Here is a 12,953-nt window from a genome sequence, read left to right as displayed (position 1 = left end):
ATTATGGAAGTTCTTGAATATGTAAATGAAACCACAAGATTCTCCCTCTATCTTGAACAACTATTTGAACAGCATCATTAAATGGATGGTAATTCCAATAAGCTTACAATTTTGACACTTGAAGATATGTCATATTCACTCTACTTTTTAATTTTTTCTCTGGTAATGTACATTATAGTAACTAGAATTTTCCAACTAAATATTGTAATAGTTAAATATCTTCATGACCATTAGAATCAATTTTTATTAAGATTACCATAACTGCATTTTAACAGTTCTTAGAAATAGTTAAGATTATGACTTACTCCTAAATTATAAAGACAAAAGAATGCCTTTCAACTCACTAATCTTCATAGAATCACACCAATACTGCTAGAACATTCAGTCCATTTTACCTGAGCTAGATAAAACAAATTCTTTACTTACCACTATTACTGCTACTCTGCAACTTCAATTTACTTTTTTCTTTGGCACTCCTGCTGAGAACTCCATTGGGTTTCAAATCTTCTTCTATTTCGCCTTTTCTTTTTTGCAAATCATTTTGCTTCTTTTTGTAAGTTGGCTTAGGTTGCCTTTTAGTCCTTTGCTCTGACTTGCTTTCACTTTCATCTGAATCTCCACTTTCAGAGCCAGATTCATAAGTTCTTTTGGCTTTTCTCCTATTGACTTTATCATCTCTTACGTATTTATCCACTATGATTTTACTATCTACACTATTTTGTATATCATTAGATGTAGAGGCTGTTAAGTTGACAGAACATGGCTTTATAATTTCTGATACAGAAGTCCCTGAATTTTCCATTTTATTAGTATTTTTATCTTCTTCTGAATGTCTGGTAAGCCAGGCCTTTTTCAGTTTAGTGTGGTAGTTCGGTTGACTTGTCTGGGATGCTTGCCCATTTCCTACAGAGTTTGCTTTGTTAATTGTACTACAGATTACAGTGCTATCCAGAGGAAGGGAGGCTGAAACTGTCTGATTTTTCACAGCATTAAGTTCAGTCTCACTAACATTACTACTTTTATACTGAGCCGCAGCCAATGCTGCCTTGTGCTTTTTTAAATGAATAAAATCAGTTGTGCCTGAGAAGCCAGAGCTGGGCTGAACAGTACTTCCTGTTTTATTACTGGCCAGAGTAACTGGAACTGTGGTGCTGACCTTGCATTCTTGTGTTTGAGCCACTGACTGAGTAACATTTTTTGAAGAGGTACATTCTAAGGATGTAGAGGCCAAAATGGTATTTGACAAAGAGTAAGTTATTTCTGAACTACCCCAGCTGGAAACACTGGTGGTAGTAGGAGCAGATGTGAATACATCTGTTTTGGTATCACACACTGTATTTATAGTAGACATAACTGAAGTGGGAACAAAGCCCTGTGAGACAGTCTCGAAGGTTTTTTCAGATTTCATGTGAGCACTGTCTGAACTCACATTTGGTAGAATGATTCTTCCAGTCTCTCCAGCTTCTACTGATTTGAGGCAATCTGTTTTATTTGCCCCAGTTGAAGATCTTTCACTAACTCGATCTTTGGAAGCTAACTGCATTGCTGGCATGCTATCAATTTTTGTACTAGAAGGTGGACGCACAATGACAGATGCCACAGCAGCCTGTGATTTTCCACCACTTTTCTCCACATGCCACTCTTTCTCTTTGCTGAGGTTATTATTAGCCCTCCACATTTCTGTCAAACTCTGGTCAGAAGAACTCTTAAAATTTGCCTGAGAGTCTTTTGGCTCAGGAATTAAAGTCGGAGGCTTCTGTGATTCCTGAACTTTGCTGCCAGCATTTACTGGCATCACTGGAGTTAAAGTTGGAGGGGAAAGGCTACTGTAGCTGCTTTCCTTTCGTTCTAAACTGTGATGAATTGGTGGGTGAAATACTGGTGCTCTATGTAAAGCAGGCATACTGCGGAGTGTATTTGTAGAAGAAACTGTCAAATGGGTAGGACTTCTACAGTCATTTCTGAAAGTTGTTACTGAATGAGATGAAATCTGATGGGGAAGATGTTCTGGTATCTTGCCTACTAAACTTTCACTTTCTGGTTGGTGTTTAATCAAAGGTGGAGGCTTTGAAAGAGATGATATAAATGAAGTCAGAGTTTGAGGATTAGCTGCTGTTGCAAGGGAATTACTCTGTTTTTCAGTGTAAATATTTGAAACCTCTTTGGATGGGTATGATCTTGGAGGTTCATTGACCACACTATTGGACAATGTAGTAAAATAGTTACTTTGGGGCAAACTTTGAGGCACCGGGTGCTTCATTTTATAAAGCTCTGATACTGAGCGTTCTACATCTTTATCTTGTTTGATGACATGGCTTTTAGGGCTAGATGATGATGCTGTTACTCTGGAATAATTCTCTCTCTCACCCTCAAGTCCCTTAATTTTGGTTGTAAAGGGAGCAACATCAATACTTTCTTGAAGAATTCGACGATGTTCTTCCTTATATTTGTTTAATCTCTCTCCAGTCTCCTGGGGTGGCCTCTGCGATTGATTTAATACTGGATCCACAAAATGTCTATGCAAGTGACAATCTTTCCCAGTCTGTGACCTATTTAGATCCAGGTCATTTTTTACTGATGTGGATGCAACAGACCGTAATGGTTCCATAAAAGCTTTCCTCTCCAATTCGCTATAAAGAAAACACAAAGATTTCTGTAATCAATTTTTCTTGGTGGGTGGGGGGAGATGGTTTCTATGTAATATATTCTATTATGAAAGTAAAACACACCTTTGCAAGTACTCTAATATCAATTACAAAATGTATCAATACAGAATACTTCTTCAAAGTCTAGTTGTAAACATTTATTAACTTAAAATTAACTGAGAAGCGAATTAAGAAAAACAAGTTTTAAATTTAAGCATTAGTTAACTTACTCTTTATGGTGATCTACTACAGGTTTTGTCAATGGCGGACTGGAATGTGTGGTAATTTTAAGAGGTCGATGAGGTTCTGCACTGGAAGGTCTGACAGGAATGTGACTGAGTAATCCAATACCATCTGCTGAGGTCACAGGGGTGTGTTGATGTAACCAAGGACTGGGAGAATTCTATTAAAAAAAAAACAAAAACCCAAAACAAAAAATTGGACTTCAGTTACTAGAAAAAGTTAAAATTAGTGTCACAGAAGTTTAACAGGATTACATTTATAAAAACTGTGATTTTTATTCTAAATGAATTGGATGAATTCAAGTATATAACCAGCATAATTAGATTAATTTTCCCATAGTATGCAGTCAACTCATCAGTATTAAATTATCAATTTCCATAAATTTACTTTAATTTTACTAAAAGTAGCTCTAGGAATCAGTGCTTTCAACTTAATTTACTTGATTTCCTAAAACTTTAATATCAAAAGAATATATACTATAGCTAAGCACAATGGCACATGCCTATAATCACAGAGACTTAGGAGGATAAGACAGGAGGATCACAAGTTGGAGGTCAGTTTTAGCAATTTAGCAAGATCCTGTTGCAAAAAAAAAAGAAGGAAAGAAAGAAAAAAGATTGAAAAAGTAGGGGGAGGTGTGTAGGAATGTAACTTAGTAGCAAAATGCCTTTGAGCTGGTTCAATCCCCAGTACCGCACAAAACAAAATACGAGCAAAGATTATGTTGGTATTAACAAAAACAGAATGTTATTCTTATATTTCACCAGAAACAGAAATTATAACCAAATTCATTTGCCATCTTTTGTCATCAAAAAAAAAAAGCTAACTTTTTCAATACAACAATTTACTTACAATTGGCAGATAATTGTATTTTCAAGGCTTTTTTGCACCACAAACTATAAACATTGTTGGGCCATTAAACTTGGAGATGTGGGGCTGGGGCTGTAGTTCAGTGGCAGAGCATTTGCCTAGGATGTGTGAGGCACTGGATTTGATCCTTAGTACCACATAAAAATAAACAAATAAAATAAAGGCATTCTGTTCATTTATAACTACAAAAACAAACAAACAAACAAACAAAAAAACCCCAACAACTTGGAGTGTGGAAATAAAACAATGTTAACTTTTTCTATGTTAATATGCTGCCTTTCTCATAATTAAAAACGTGGTACAAAGACCTCTATGTTGAGACATATATCAAATTACATGTTTAAGGATTTTTTTTTTAATACTATGACTGATACTGAAATACCAGAAAAACAAAAGCTGCTTTAGTTTTAACAAAGGGGCTAAATTTAACAACTCAAATGATAATGCAAAAGCAATTTATGCCAAATAGATACTGCTGTAAAATTACTGAAACTAAAAGCATACACCATGGCTGCAAATGTCACCTAAGAGAAAAATACATAATTATACACATAAGCATCATCCCAATATATAATGACACAAAAGGCCTCAGTTCTAACAGATTCAAGATTCTTGCTGGGTACAGTGATGCACACCTGAAATCCTAGTGACTCAGAAAGCTGAGGCAAGAGGATTGCAAGTTTGAGGCCAGCCTCAGCAACTTAGCAAGATCCTGTCTTCAAATAAAAAATAAAAAGGGTTCGGAATGTAGCTCAGTGGTAGAACATCTCTAGGTTCAGTCCCCAGCACCTCAAAAATGAAAATCTTAAAGTGCAATAAAGGCAAAGCAATGATAAAGGTTTTTACCCTATAAAATAAGACTCAAGCTGAGCGTGGTAGTGCATGCCTGTAATCCCAGCAGCTTGGGAGGCTGAGACGGGAGGATGGTGAGTTCAAAGCCAGCCTTCGCAAAAATGAGGTGCTAAGCAACTCAGTGAGACTCTCTCTAAATAAAATACAAAACAGGGCTAGAGATTTGGCTTAGTGGTTGAGTGTCCCTGAGTTCAATCTACAATACTCCACAAAAAAACAAACAAAAACCCTCTCAAAATAGATTCCTAATCTAGTGTCTGTGCTTGTATTGTTTTTCACTTTTAAACCAGGATAACAGATCTTGATTTTTGCTCAAAATGTTATTGAAATTTATTCCTTCATATTATACGTTTACACAAAGTAATGGAAGTCAGATACACCTGTTTTTAGTTTAACCTTTTTTCCTCCTGGTGGCGAGGGGGGTTGGGGAGCAGTACTAGGGCTTGAAGCCAGGGGCATTTTACCACTGAACTACATCTCCAGCCCTTTTCCATTTTATTTAGAGACAGGGACTCTCCCTAAGTTGCCCAGGCTTGCTTGGATCTTGGGATCCTCTTGCCTCAGCCTCCTGAATAGCTGGCATGCACCACCACATCCAGCTAGTTTAATTTTTTTATGATCAGTTAATAAAAAATTTTATATTCTTATAAACATGGACGCTTGACAGTCCACAAAGTCTACCAAGTAACAATTCTTCCAAGCCATTTCTAACAATAACTTAAATCTATTTTCCAGAGCTTGGAACTTATAGAAGGTTCAAAGTTATTTGCATCTCTTGGCTTCTTATGTTCATCTAGGCTATCCTTGTGCACCTGCAACTACATTCATGACACACTGAGAGTGAAGGTCTGAGTGAATGCATTAGGCACTTAAGCTACCACACCTACTTTCAATTTTGACAATAAAAATTAGGATAATGTAGTGATTATAGTGATTCTTCTTTTACTTAAAAACTACATAATGTACACATTGTAGTATGTTTCACCTATTACTAGATTAATGGCACCATCAAGAATGGGGCTGGGGGGCTAGGGATGTGGCTCAAGCGGAAGCGTGCTTGCCTGGCTCTGGGTTCGATCCTCTGCACCACATACAAATAAAGATGTTGTGTCCGCCGAAAACTAAACAATAAATATTAAAAAATTCTCTCTCTTAAAAAAAAAAAGAATGGGGATGGGGGGCTTGTATGGAGGCACAAACCTATAATCCCAGCTGAGGTAAGACTGAGGCAGGAGGATCTCAAGTTAAACCTTGGCAGTTTAGTGTGATGATCAAAATTAAAGATGGGGTGAAAAAGTTCTAGTGCTGTGATGTATAACAGTACTTGAGTCTAATCATTAAGATAGTTAATTAATTAATTTTAAAAAAATATTTCTTAGTTGTAGGTGGATACGATATCTTTATTTCATTTTTTTTAAAGAGAGAGTGAGAGAGATAGAGGTAGAGAGAGAGAGAATTTTAATATTTATTTTTTAGTATTTGGCGGACACAACATCTTTGTTTGTATGTGGTGCTGAGGATCGAACCCGGGCCGCACGCGTGCTGGGTGAGCACTCTACTACTGAGCCACAACCCCAGCCCCAGTAATCTATTCCCCCCCACCACCACCACCAAAAAAAGGGCATAAAAACAGATTTGGGCAGAATATCTGAAGACTATCTTGGGTCACATAAAGGACAAGATTAGCTCCTGGAAGTTTAATAGTGGCACCCATTCCTCCATTTGAAAAACAACACTGAGCTTGGTATTATTCTTACTAGCTATTTCTTAGTGTAAAATGAATTTGCTAGACAAACCACATAGCTCACAAAGGAATATAAGTCCTACACCAACTGCAGCAATAGTCTGTTAGGTAGGGAGAATCTCATCAACTTTCCCACATACTGGAAATCTCCAGACTTGGATAACCTTAAGAAAAAAGGGAGTCTAAAGAGTCATAGCTCATATTATACAATTAACATAATGCATTGAACTGGGGTACATAACAATTTTAAAAAGAACAATTTGATAATACATATAAAGAAAGCCCTACAATTTTGCATAAATATTAACCCAGAATTTTCAATTATAAGTATATGAATTTAAATCTATAATAAAAAGCACAATCTAAAAAAATTTTACTTTCTTCAACTAACTCTTTTTATAAAGTGGCTTTTCTGAGATTTCTGCTGCTACTGCTCTGAGGATATTAAGCATCCAAACAAGTATCTGAAAAATTCTAACATTCTGTAATTGGACATGACCTAAAAGAATGGGATACTGAAAATGCACCTGTACCTTTTAATAAATAAGTTTATACTGACATACAGGCAAACCAGTGTCACTTACCCTCCTTAATGAAGCTTCAGCACTAACTGCATTTTCTGGGTGAACCCACTTAGGAGAAGGCAGACCAAGTCCTGAGTATGCATGTGTTCCGTTTGGATACTGCCAAATAATTGGATAAAGTCCAAGCTGATTATATGAAGCAGAAGGATGAGCTTGTCCAAGAAGATGAGGTGACTGGTGCTGTAACAACTGTTGCTGTTGCTGGTGTGCTAGTGCTAAGTGGCTCAAGCTGCTAGCATGAGCACTCTCTAGGCGTGGGTGGCCACCAAGTAAGGAGGCAGTAGGCACTCCAGGTAACACAGTGGGAAGTAAATGAGGATGATGAACAGAATGGTGTGGACCACTAGTCAGAGGATGAGTGTTGATTGTAGGTAATGGAGTTTGACTGGATGATCCAGCTAGTAAATGGGATGCAGGGTTTAAGGCAGGGTGATGGGTACCTGGATTTAAACAGGTTCTATGGGATGTGGAATGAAGAGGGAAAGGATGTTGACTTAAAAAAGGTGAAATGTGATTAGCTCCTGCTTCTGATCCAATAAGAGCAGGATCTCGATAAACGGTGAAATGCTCATTTTTATCAATGATAAGAGGGCTCTTTGTAGTTTCCAACGCACTGCCTCGAGTAGGAACCGGATGAAAACTGCATCTTGATAACTCATTTGCCAGTCTTCTTTCACTAGTAGCTTGACTATTCACATAAGTAGCCTTAGACTTCACAGAATCGGGAGAATGGGTAATTTTGGATTTAACAACTTCAGGTGAAGAATTGGGTTTTGTCTTGTGAGTATCTACTGAAGCAGTTAGTTTAGATTTTATAGTCTCTGGGGGTGGACTTGGCTTATTTGCCTTATCTTCTGTGACAGAAGGTGCACTTAAAGAAGATGTGTAAGAGATGTATTGATTTTTTTCTTTTTCAATATCCAGTTGATCATTTCCTGAAGAAGCATTTATAACACTTGACTGGGTTAAATCCACTTTAATTACATCACTGACCCAGTTCTGGTCAGAATCTTGTTTTGCTGTTTCCAAGTATTTTGAATTTACAATTGAATGTTTTGAATCATTACCTTTAGGATCCATTTTCTCAAGTGTCTGCAGGCCAAAGGTACTTGAGTTTTCCTGAACCACTTTTTCTGAATTAGCATCTTTTGTAATATCAGTAACACATTTTGGTGTGGATGGTCTGGATATAAACTTTTCCTTTGGTAATAATTCCACCGTATGTGTGTTTTCCATATTGCATTCTTGAAGAAGTAAATCCTTAGGATTATGTTCAGCAAGTGTGGCCTGTTCTGATGAATGGATAGTAACTTTTTCTTGAAACTGAATATCAACAGATTTCTGCTTCTCTGCTTCTTCATGTTTTTTATCTTCATGTATTTGATCCCAGGGAGTCTGGATATCTACTAGTGTCTCTTCTCCCACCTTCTCACTATTCTGGGATTTCCCTTCTTCTCCATTTATCTTGGAAGCATTTTTATTTTTCAACTCATTCTCTGACTTCTGCTCTGAGGAATTATCAATTATTCTCTTATTGGAATTTTCTGAGTCACTGCTCTCAGAAAAGTCTGAAACATTGTCAGTCCGCAATCTTTTCATATTTAGTTTCTTTTCATCCTCCTCAGGTTTCCTTCTTTTATTCATCAAGTGTTTGTTTTTACCCTTAGGATTATCTGTAAGGTTAAAAAAAAAGCCTTACTTTTTGATTATGAAAAATCATAATCAAAACTAAGTAGCATATTTTAAATATTTTTATTTGTTCCCAGTCCCTAAAGGAGAAAAAAAAAAAGTGGATCCTACCTCCTCGTGATATATAATCGTATTTTTCCTCCTTCATCTTCTCTTCGTCTGGTATACTGCTATCTGAGCCCTTCCTCTTATTTGGACGGATATTTCTTTGTTGCTGTTGCTGGTGTGTATTCTGTTTTGGTACAGCAGTTTGAGAGTTCATTGCTGGTCTGGGACTATTTGCTTGGGCACGTGTATAATGGCCCTAAAAATAACCGACAATGATTATAACTAGCTAATTCTAAATAGAGAAAGAGAAATTATAAAAATTAATTACTAGTAACATACATACGTGAACAGTGTTGATATTTTGACTGGCACGAGACCTACGTCGTGATGTAATGCCAATATTTTCACCTTTTAATAAGGAGTGAACAACATCATCTAGAAAGGTCATTTGAACCATAGAAGGATCGACATTCTGTGGTTCTAGTACCTAATCCATAACACAAAACAAAAACAAAAAATTAAATACAATGAGCTAAACAATACGTGGTAGCATTTCTTTACTAAGTAGAAATGTTTAGAAATCAGTTTGGGATCCCTACTTCCTATTTTCAAAATAAATAGGACAAACTGGATATTTATACTTGTTCTTTTTGGTGATGTCACTTGCATATGGGGCTCTATATTCTTCTTTTATCATACGGGGGATTGGACCCATGTGTGCTTACCCCACCAAGCCACATCCTCAGTGCTTTTTATTTTTTATTTTGAGACAGGATGCTGTCAAGTTGCATAGGGCCTTGCTAAGTTGCTGAGGCTGGTATTGAACTTTCCTGCCTCAGCCTCCAGAGTTGCTGGAATTACAGGCCTGTGTCACTGTGTCCAGGTGGACTCTATATTCTTGATTAATTCTTAACTTTGTTTATCAAAATATATTTGCAATAGATAATATTTGCTTTTTAATTCTTGGCTAGTAGTTGAAACAATGTTACAGAAGATTAAAAGTAATTCTGTCCTTGGTGATTAAAACTGGTTACTTAAGTCTGATAGTATCTTTTAAATTAAATTTTTGAAAAGCAGCTACAAAATAAAACTAGTAGAACAAGTCAAAAACCGTATAAATTAATAATGTAAAAATTCAAGATGATTTTGTACTTCATCAAGGTGAAAGCTTGTCATCTTTTTAAGAAAAAATGCAGTTAAATAATATAATTTATTTATTAGCATTGACAAAATTTTAATCAAAGCATTTAAATTGTTTACAAAAGAGCTCTATCATATAATTCTCCAAAATTCACTTGGGTAGGAATTTCGAAATATCTGTTTTTTTGCACATAAACAAATGACAGCTTTAAAAATAAACGTTTTTCTCAAAAAGGAAAAAAAAAAAAAACAAACCTGTGTTTTTAACATTTGTCACAAAACTTAAGTGAGCATACTAATAATGAAATTTGATGTGAGAGAGCTACATATGCACTGAAAGTTTTCATTAGTGAAAAGAAAACAAGGCCTGGGGATATGACTCAGGGATAAACCATTCAGAATGCATTTTTAATACCAGAGACAGAAAAACAGAGAAAGTTTTAGCTAATGAAAAATTAAAGAAAAAAAGACTAAGTAGCTTGATGTGTCTATTTCAGGTTCTGATTTTATTAGTATTGAAATAAATATGACACTACCATTATCCTCTGACTTAAAGTGACCTCTATGTAACATTGGAGATGCTGGTCACAGTAGGAACATGCCTATAATTCCCAGGCCAGTCTGGGCAATTTAACACAACCTCAATATAAAAGAAAAAGGGCTTGGGGTATATATATATAGCTCAGTTGGTAGAGCATTTGCCTAGTATGCTTGAGGTGAGGAGGGAGGGAGGTAGGGAGGGAGGGAGGAAGGAAGGAAACAAAGCAAAACTCTGTAGATGAAAATTATTATCAAACTGTTGGCACAGACTATTTTTTAAAAAATATTTTTAGGGGCTGGGGATGTGGCTCAAGCGGTAACGCGCTTGCCTGGCATGCACGGGGCGCTGGGTTCGATCCTCAGCACCACATAAAAATAAAGTTGTTGTGTCCACTGAAAACTGAAAAATAAATATTTAAAAAATTCTCTCTCTCCTCTCTTAAAAAAAAATTTTACCTGTAGATTGACACAATACCTTTATTTAATTTATTTATATGGTGCTGAGGATTGAACCCAGTACCTCACACATGCTAGGCAAGTGCTTTATCACTGAGCTACAACCCCAACATGGCATAGACTATTTGTACTACAAAAATTAGTTTTTTCAAAAACATTAGTTGAGGTTGAAAGGATAATAACTCAGCTTAACATGTGAAAGGCTCTGAGTTCAATCCCCAGCACCAAAAATAAATAGTTAAAGTATTTACCTGATCATTCATAACGATCATGGTGCGGGTGAAGAGATCATGATGAGTAATTATGCCGGTAAACCACTGGGTGGCAGAGTCTTGTCTATATACTCTCACTCTGTATCCATTTAAAGAATAAGGACCTTTAAAAAAACACAAGCATAAACAATTTAAATGCGGACATTTTACGTAGTAATTACCTCTTAGGAGAAAACAAAGCTATCTGATGAGTAATATAACCAAAGATAAATTTTAAAAAAATGTTGTAGAAGACAAATAAAATCCTTTGGTGGCTCATGACTACAATCTCCAATGCTCTGAGGCTGTTCAAGATCAGCCTGGGCAACATAGCAAAACTCACCTCAAAAATAAAAAATAAGCAGATCATTCTGAGGTTATTATATATATACTACTACATATACATACTTCCTGACTCAATGGAATAAAATACTTAAAAAGTTAGATGGAGTGTTTCTAGGACCATGAGTTAGTAAAAGAACAGAACGTTAAGTTGCAGCAATCTGGGCTGTAGTAAGGTTACAAAACTGCTAACCAGGTTTGGGCACATGACTACCTGGATGAAATGAAAAGAACTTGAAGTCTGAGTCATCTAGCTGGCAGTACTTTACCATAAACTACAAATTTTGATTCCTCTGTGACAGTTAGGAAAAGCTGCTGAAAGTCTTAAAACTCAAAGATTGATGAGTGCACTTAAAAACAGAGCACTGAACATGTGTTAAAAAAGAAATGAGATGTACTTTTGTTTTAAACATACTTTTTCAAAGGAAATTTTACACACACACACACACACACACGTGTATGTATACTTTTAGAAAATAAGAAAGGACTAAATATTAAGGATCTATCTGTATATTTTCATTTAAGCTTATTAAAACAAAAATCATTACACGTAAGTGGATAATAAAGATGAAAATTCCTTCAGTTCACAGGCACTAAAATATCATTGAATACTTTATCAAGTTTAATGGGAACTGTGGAGGGTGGGGAGTCTATGGCACATTGATAATAGTAGTCTATATTAACAATTACAAAATGATTTCAAAGTTTCAAGTGCTTATTTAATCCTTTCCAACTCTTTAAGTTGGGATAAAACTTATTTTTTCTGATTTCTAGACTGAAGCTCTAGGTTTAACACACTCAAAATACCAACAAATGGTTAAATACTTATTTACAGTTTTTTAAAAAAAGAAGCAAAAAGAAAAAGAAGAGCAATGTCAGTAACAACCTAAAACATCTAATGCACAGCTTGGTGCAGTGGTGCACTTCCGTAACTGTAGCTGCACCTTAACGAAGAGGTCAAGGCAGGAGGATCACAAGTTCAAGGTCAGACTAGACGACTTACTAAGACCCTACCTCAAAAATAAAATATAAAGGGGCTAGGGACATAGCTCAGTGGCAGAGCACTTGACAAGTATGTAAAAAGCCCATGTTTGATCCCCTGTACCACCACCATAACAAAAACAATAATAATCCATGTGACTTGTAAATGGTATGTATATTGATCTAGGAAAAAAATGAAGATATTCACTGGCTATATTTTAAAGAAGGTGATGAATAAATGCTATTCACTATCCATAATTTATTATACAAACTGTAGTCTTTTCTAACTATGGGAAGAGTAAGACTCCAGATTAGTTTTTTCTGCGTAATACGGAAAATGGTTACAGAAAAACACCAAAATGATCAGTTTTTAATTACCATAAGCATACCATCTACACTGGTTTATTCCCAACACTAAGCACAGTTTGTAATTTGCCTCACACAATTATGCTTAAAATGAAAAGGGGTTATAAACGCTTTAATCTTTTTTCCTCACAGGATATGAGAAAACAATTATTTTTTTAAGTATTAGTTTGGTTACTTCAACAAATAAACTGCAAAAAGAGAA

The 12,953-nt window shown here is 35.8% G+C and overlaps 1 protein-coding gene across 7 annotated transcripts in view; it reads right to left on the bottom strand.

Annotated features, from left to right (window-relative positions):
- The window catches only part of Jmjd1c (jumonji domain containing 1C), a 246,981-nt gene that overhangs the window by 30,611 nt on the left and 203,417 nt on the right, over positions 1–12,953 (bottom strand). For all 7 annotated transcript variants that reach the window (XM_058577933.1, XM_046419641.2, XM_058577938.1 and 4 more), the window contains 6 exons: positions 11,063–11,187; positions 9,019–9,162; positions 8,739–8,931; positions 6,939–8,611; positions 2,876–3,048; positions 427–2,630 (listed from right to left, as the gene is read on the bottom strand). In XM_058577933.1, the coding sequence (XP_058433916.1) occupies positions 427–2,630; positions 2,876–3,048; positions 6,939–8,611; positions 8,739–8,931; positions 9,019–9,162; positions 11,063–11,187 (4,512 nt within the window). The remainder of the gene's footprint in view (positions 1–426; positions 2,631–2,875; positions 3,049–6,938; positions 8,612–8,738; positions 8,932–9,018; positions 9,163–11,062; positions 11,188–12,953) is intronic.

Source organism: Marmota monax, unplaced genomic scaffold (genome assembly GCF_021218885.2).
Source record: "Marmota monax isolate L192 unplaced genomic scaffold, Marmota_monax_Labrador192_F-V1.1 WCK01_AAM20220418_F8-fsc00019, whole genome shotgun sequence".
Lineage (NCBI taxonomy): Eukaryota > Metazoa > Chordata > Mammalia > Rodentia > Sciuridae > Marmota > Marmota monax.
This window is presented reverse-complemented; position numbering and strand designations above follow the sequence as displayed.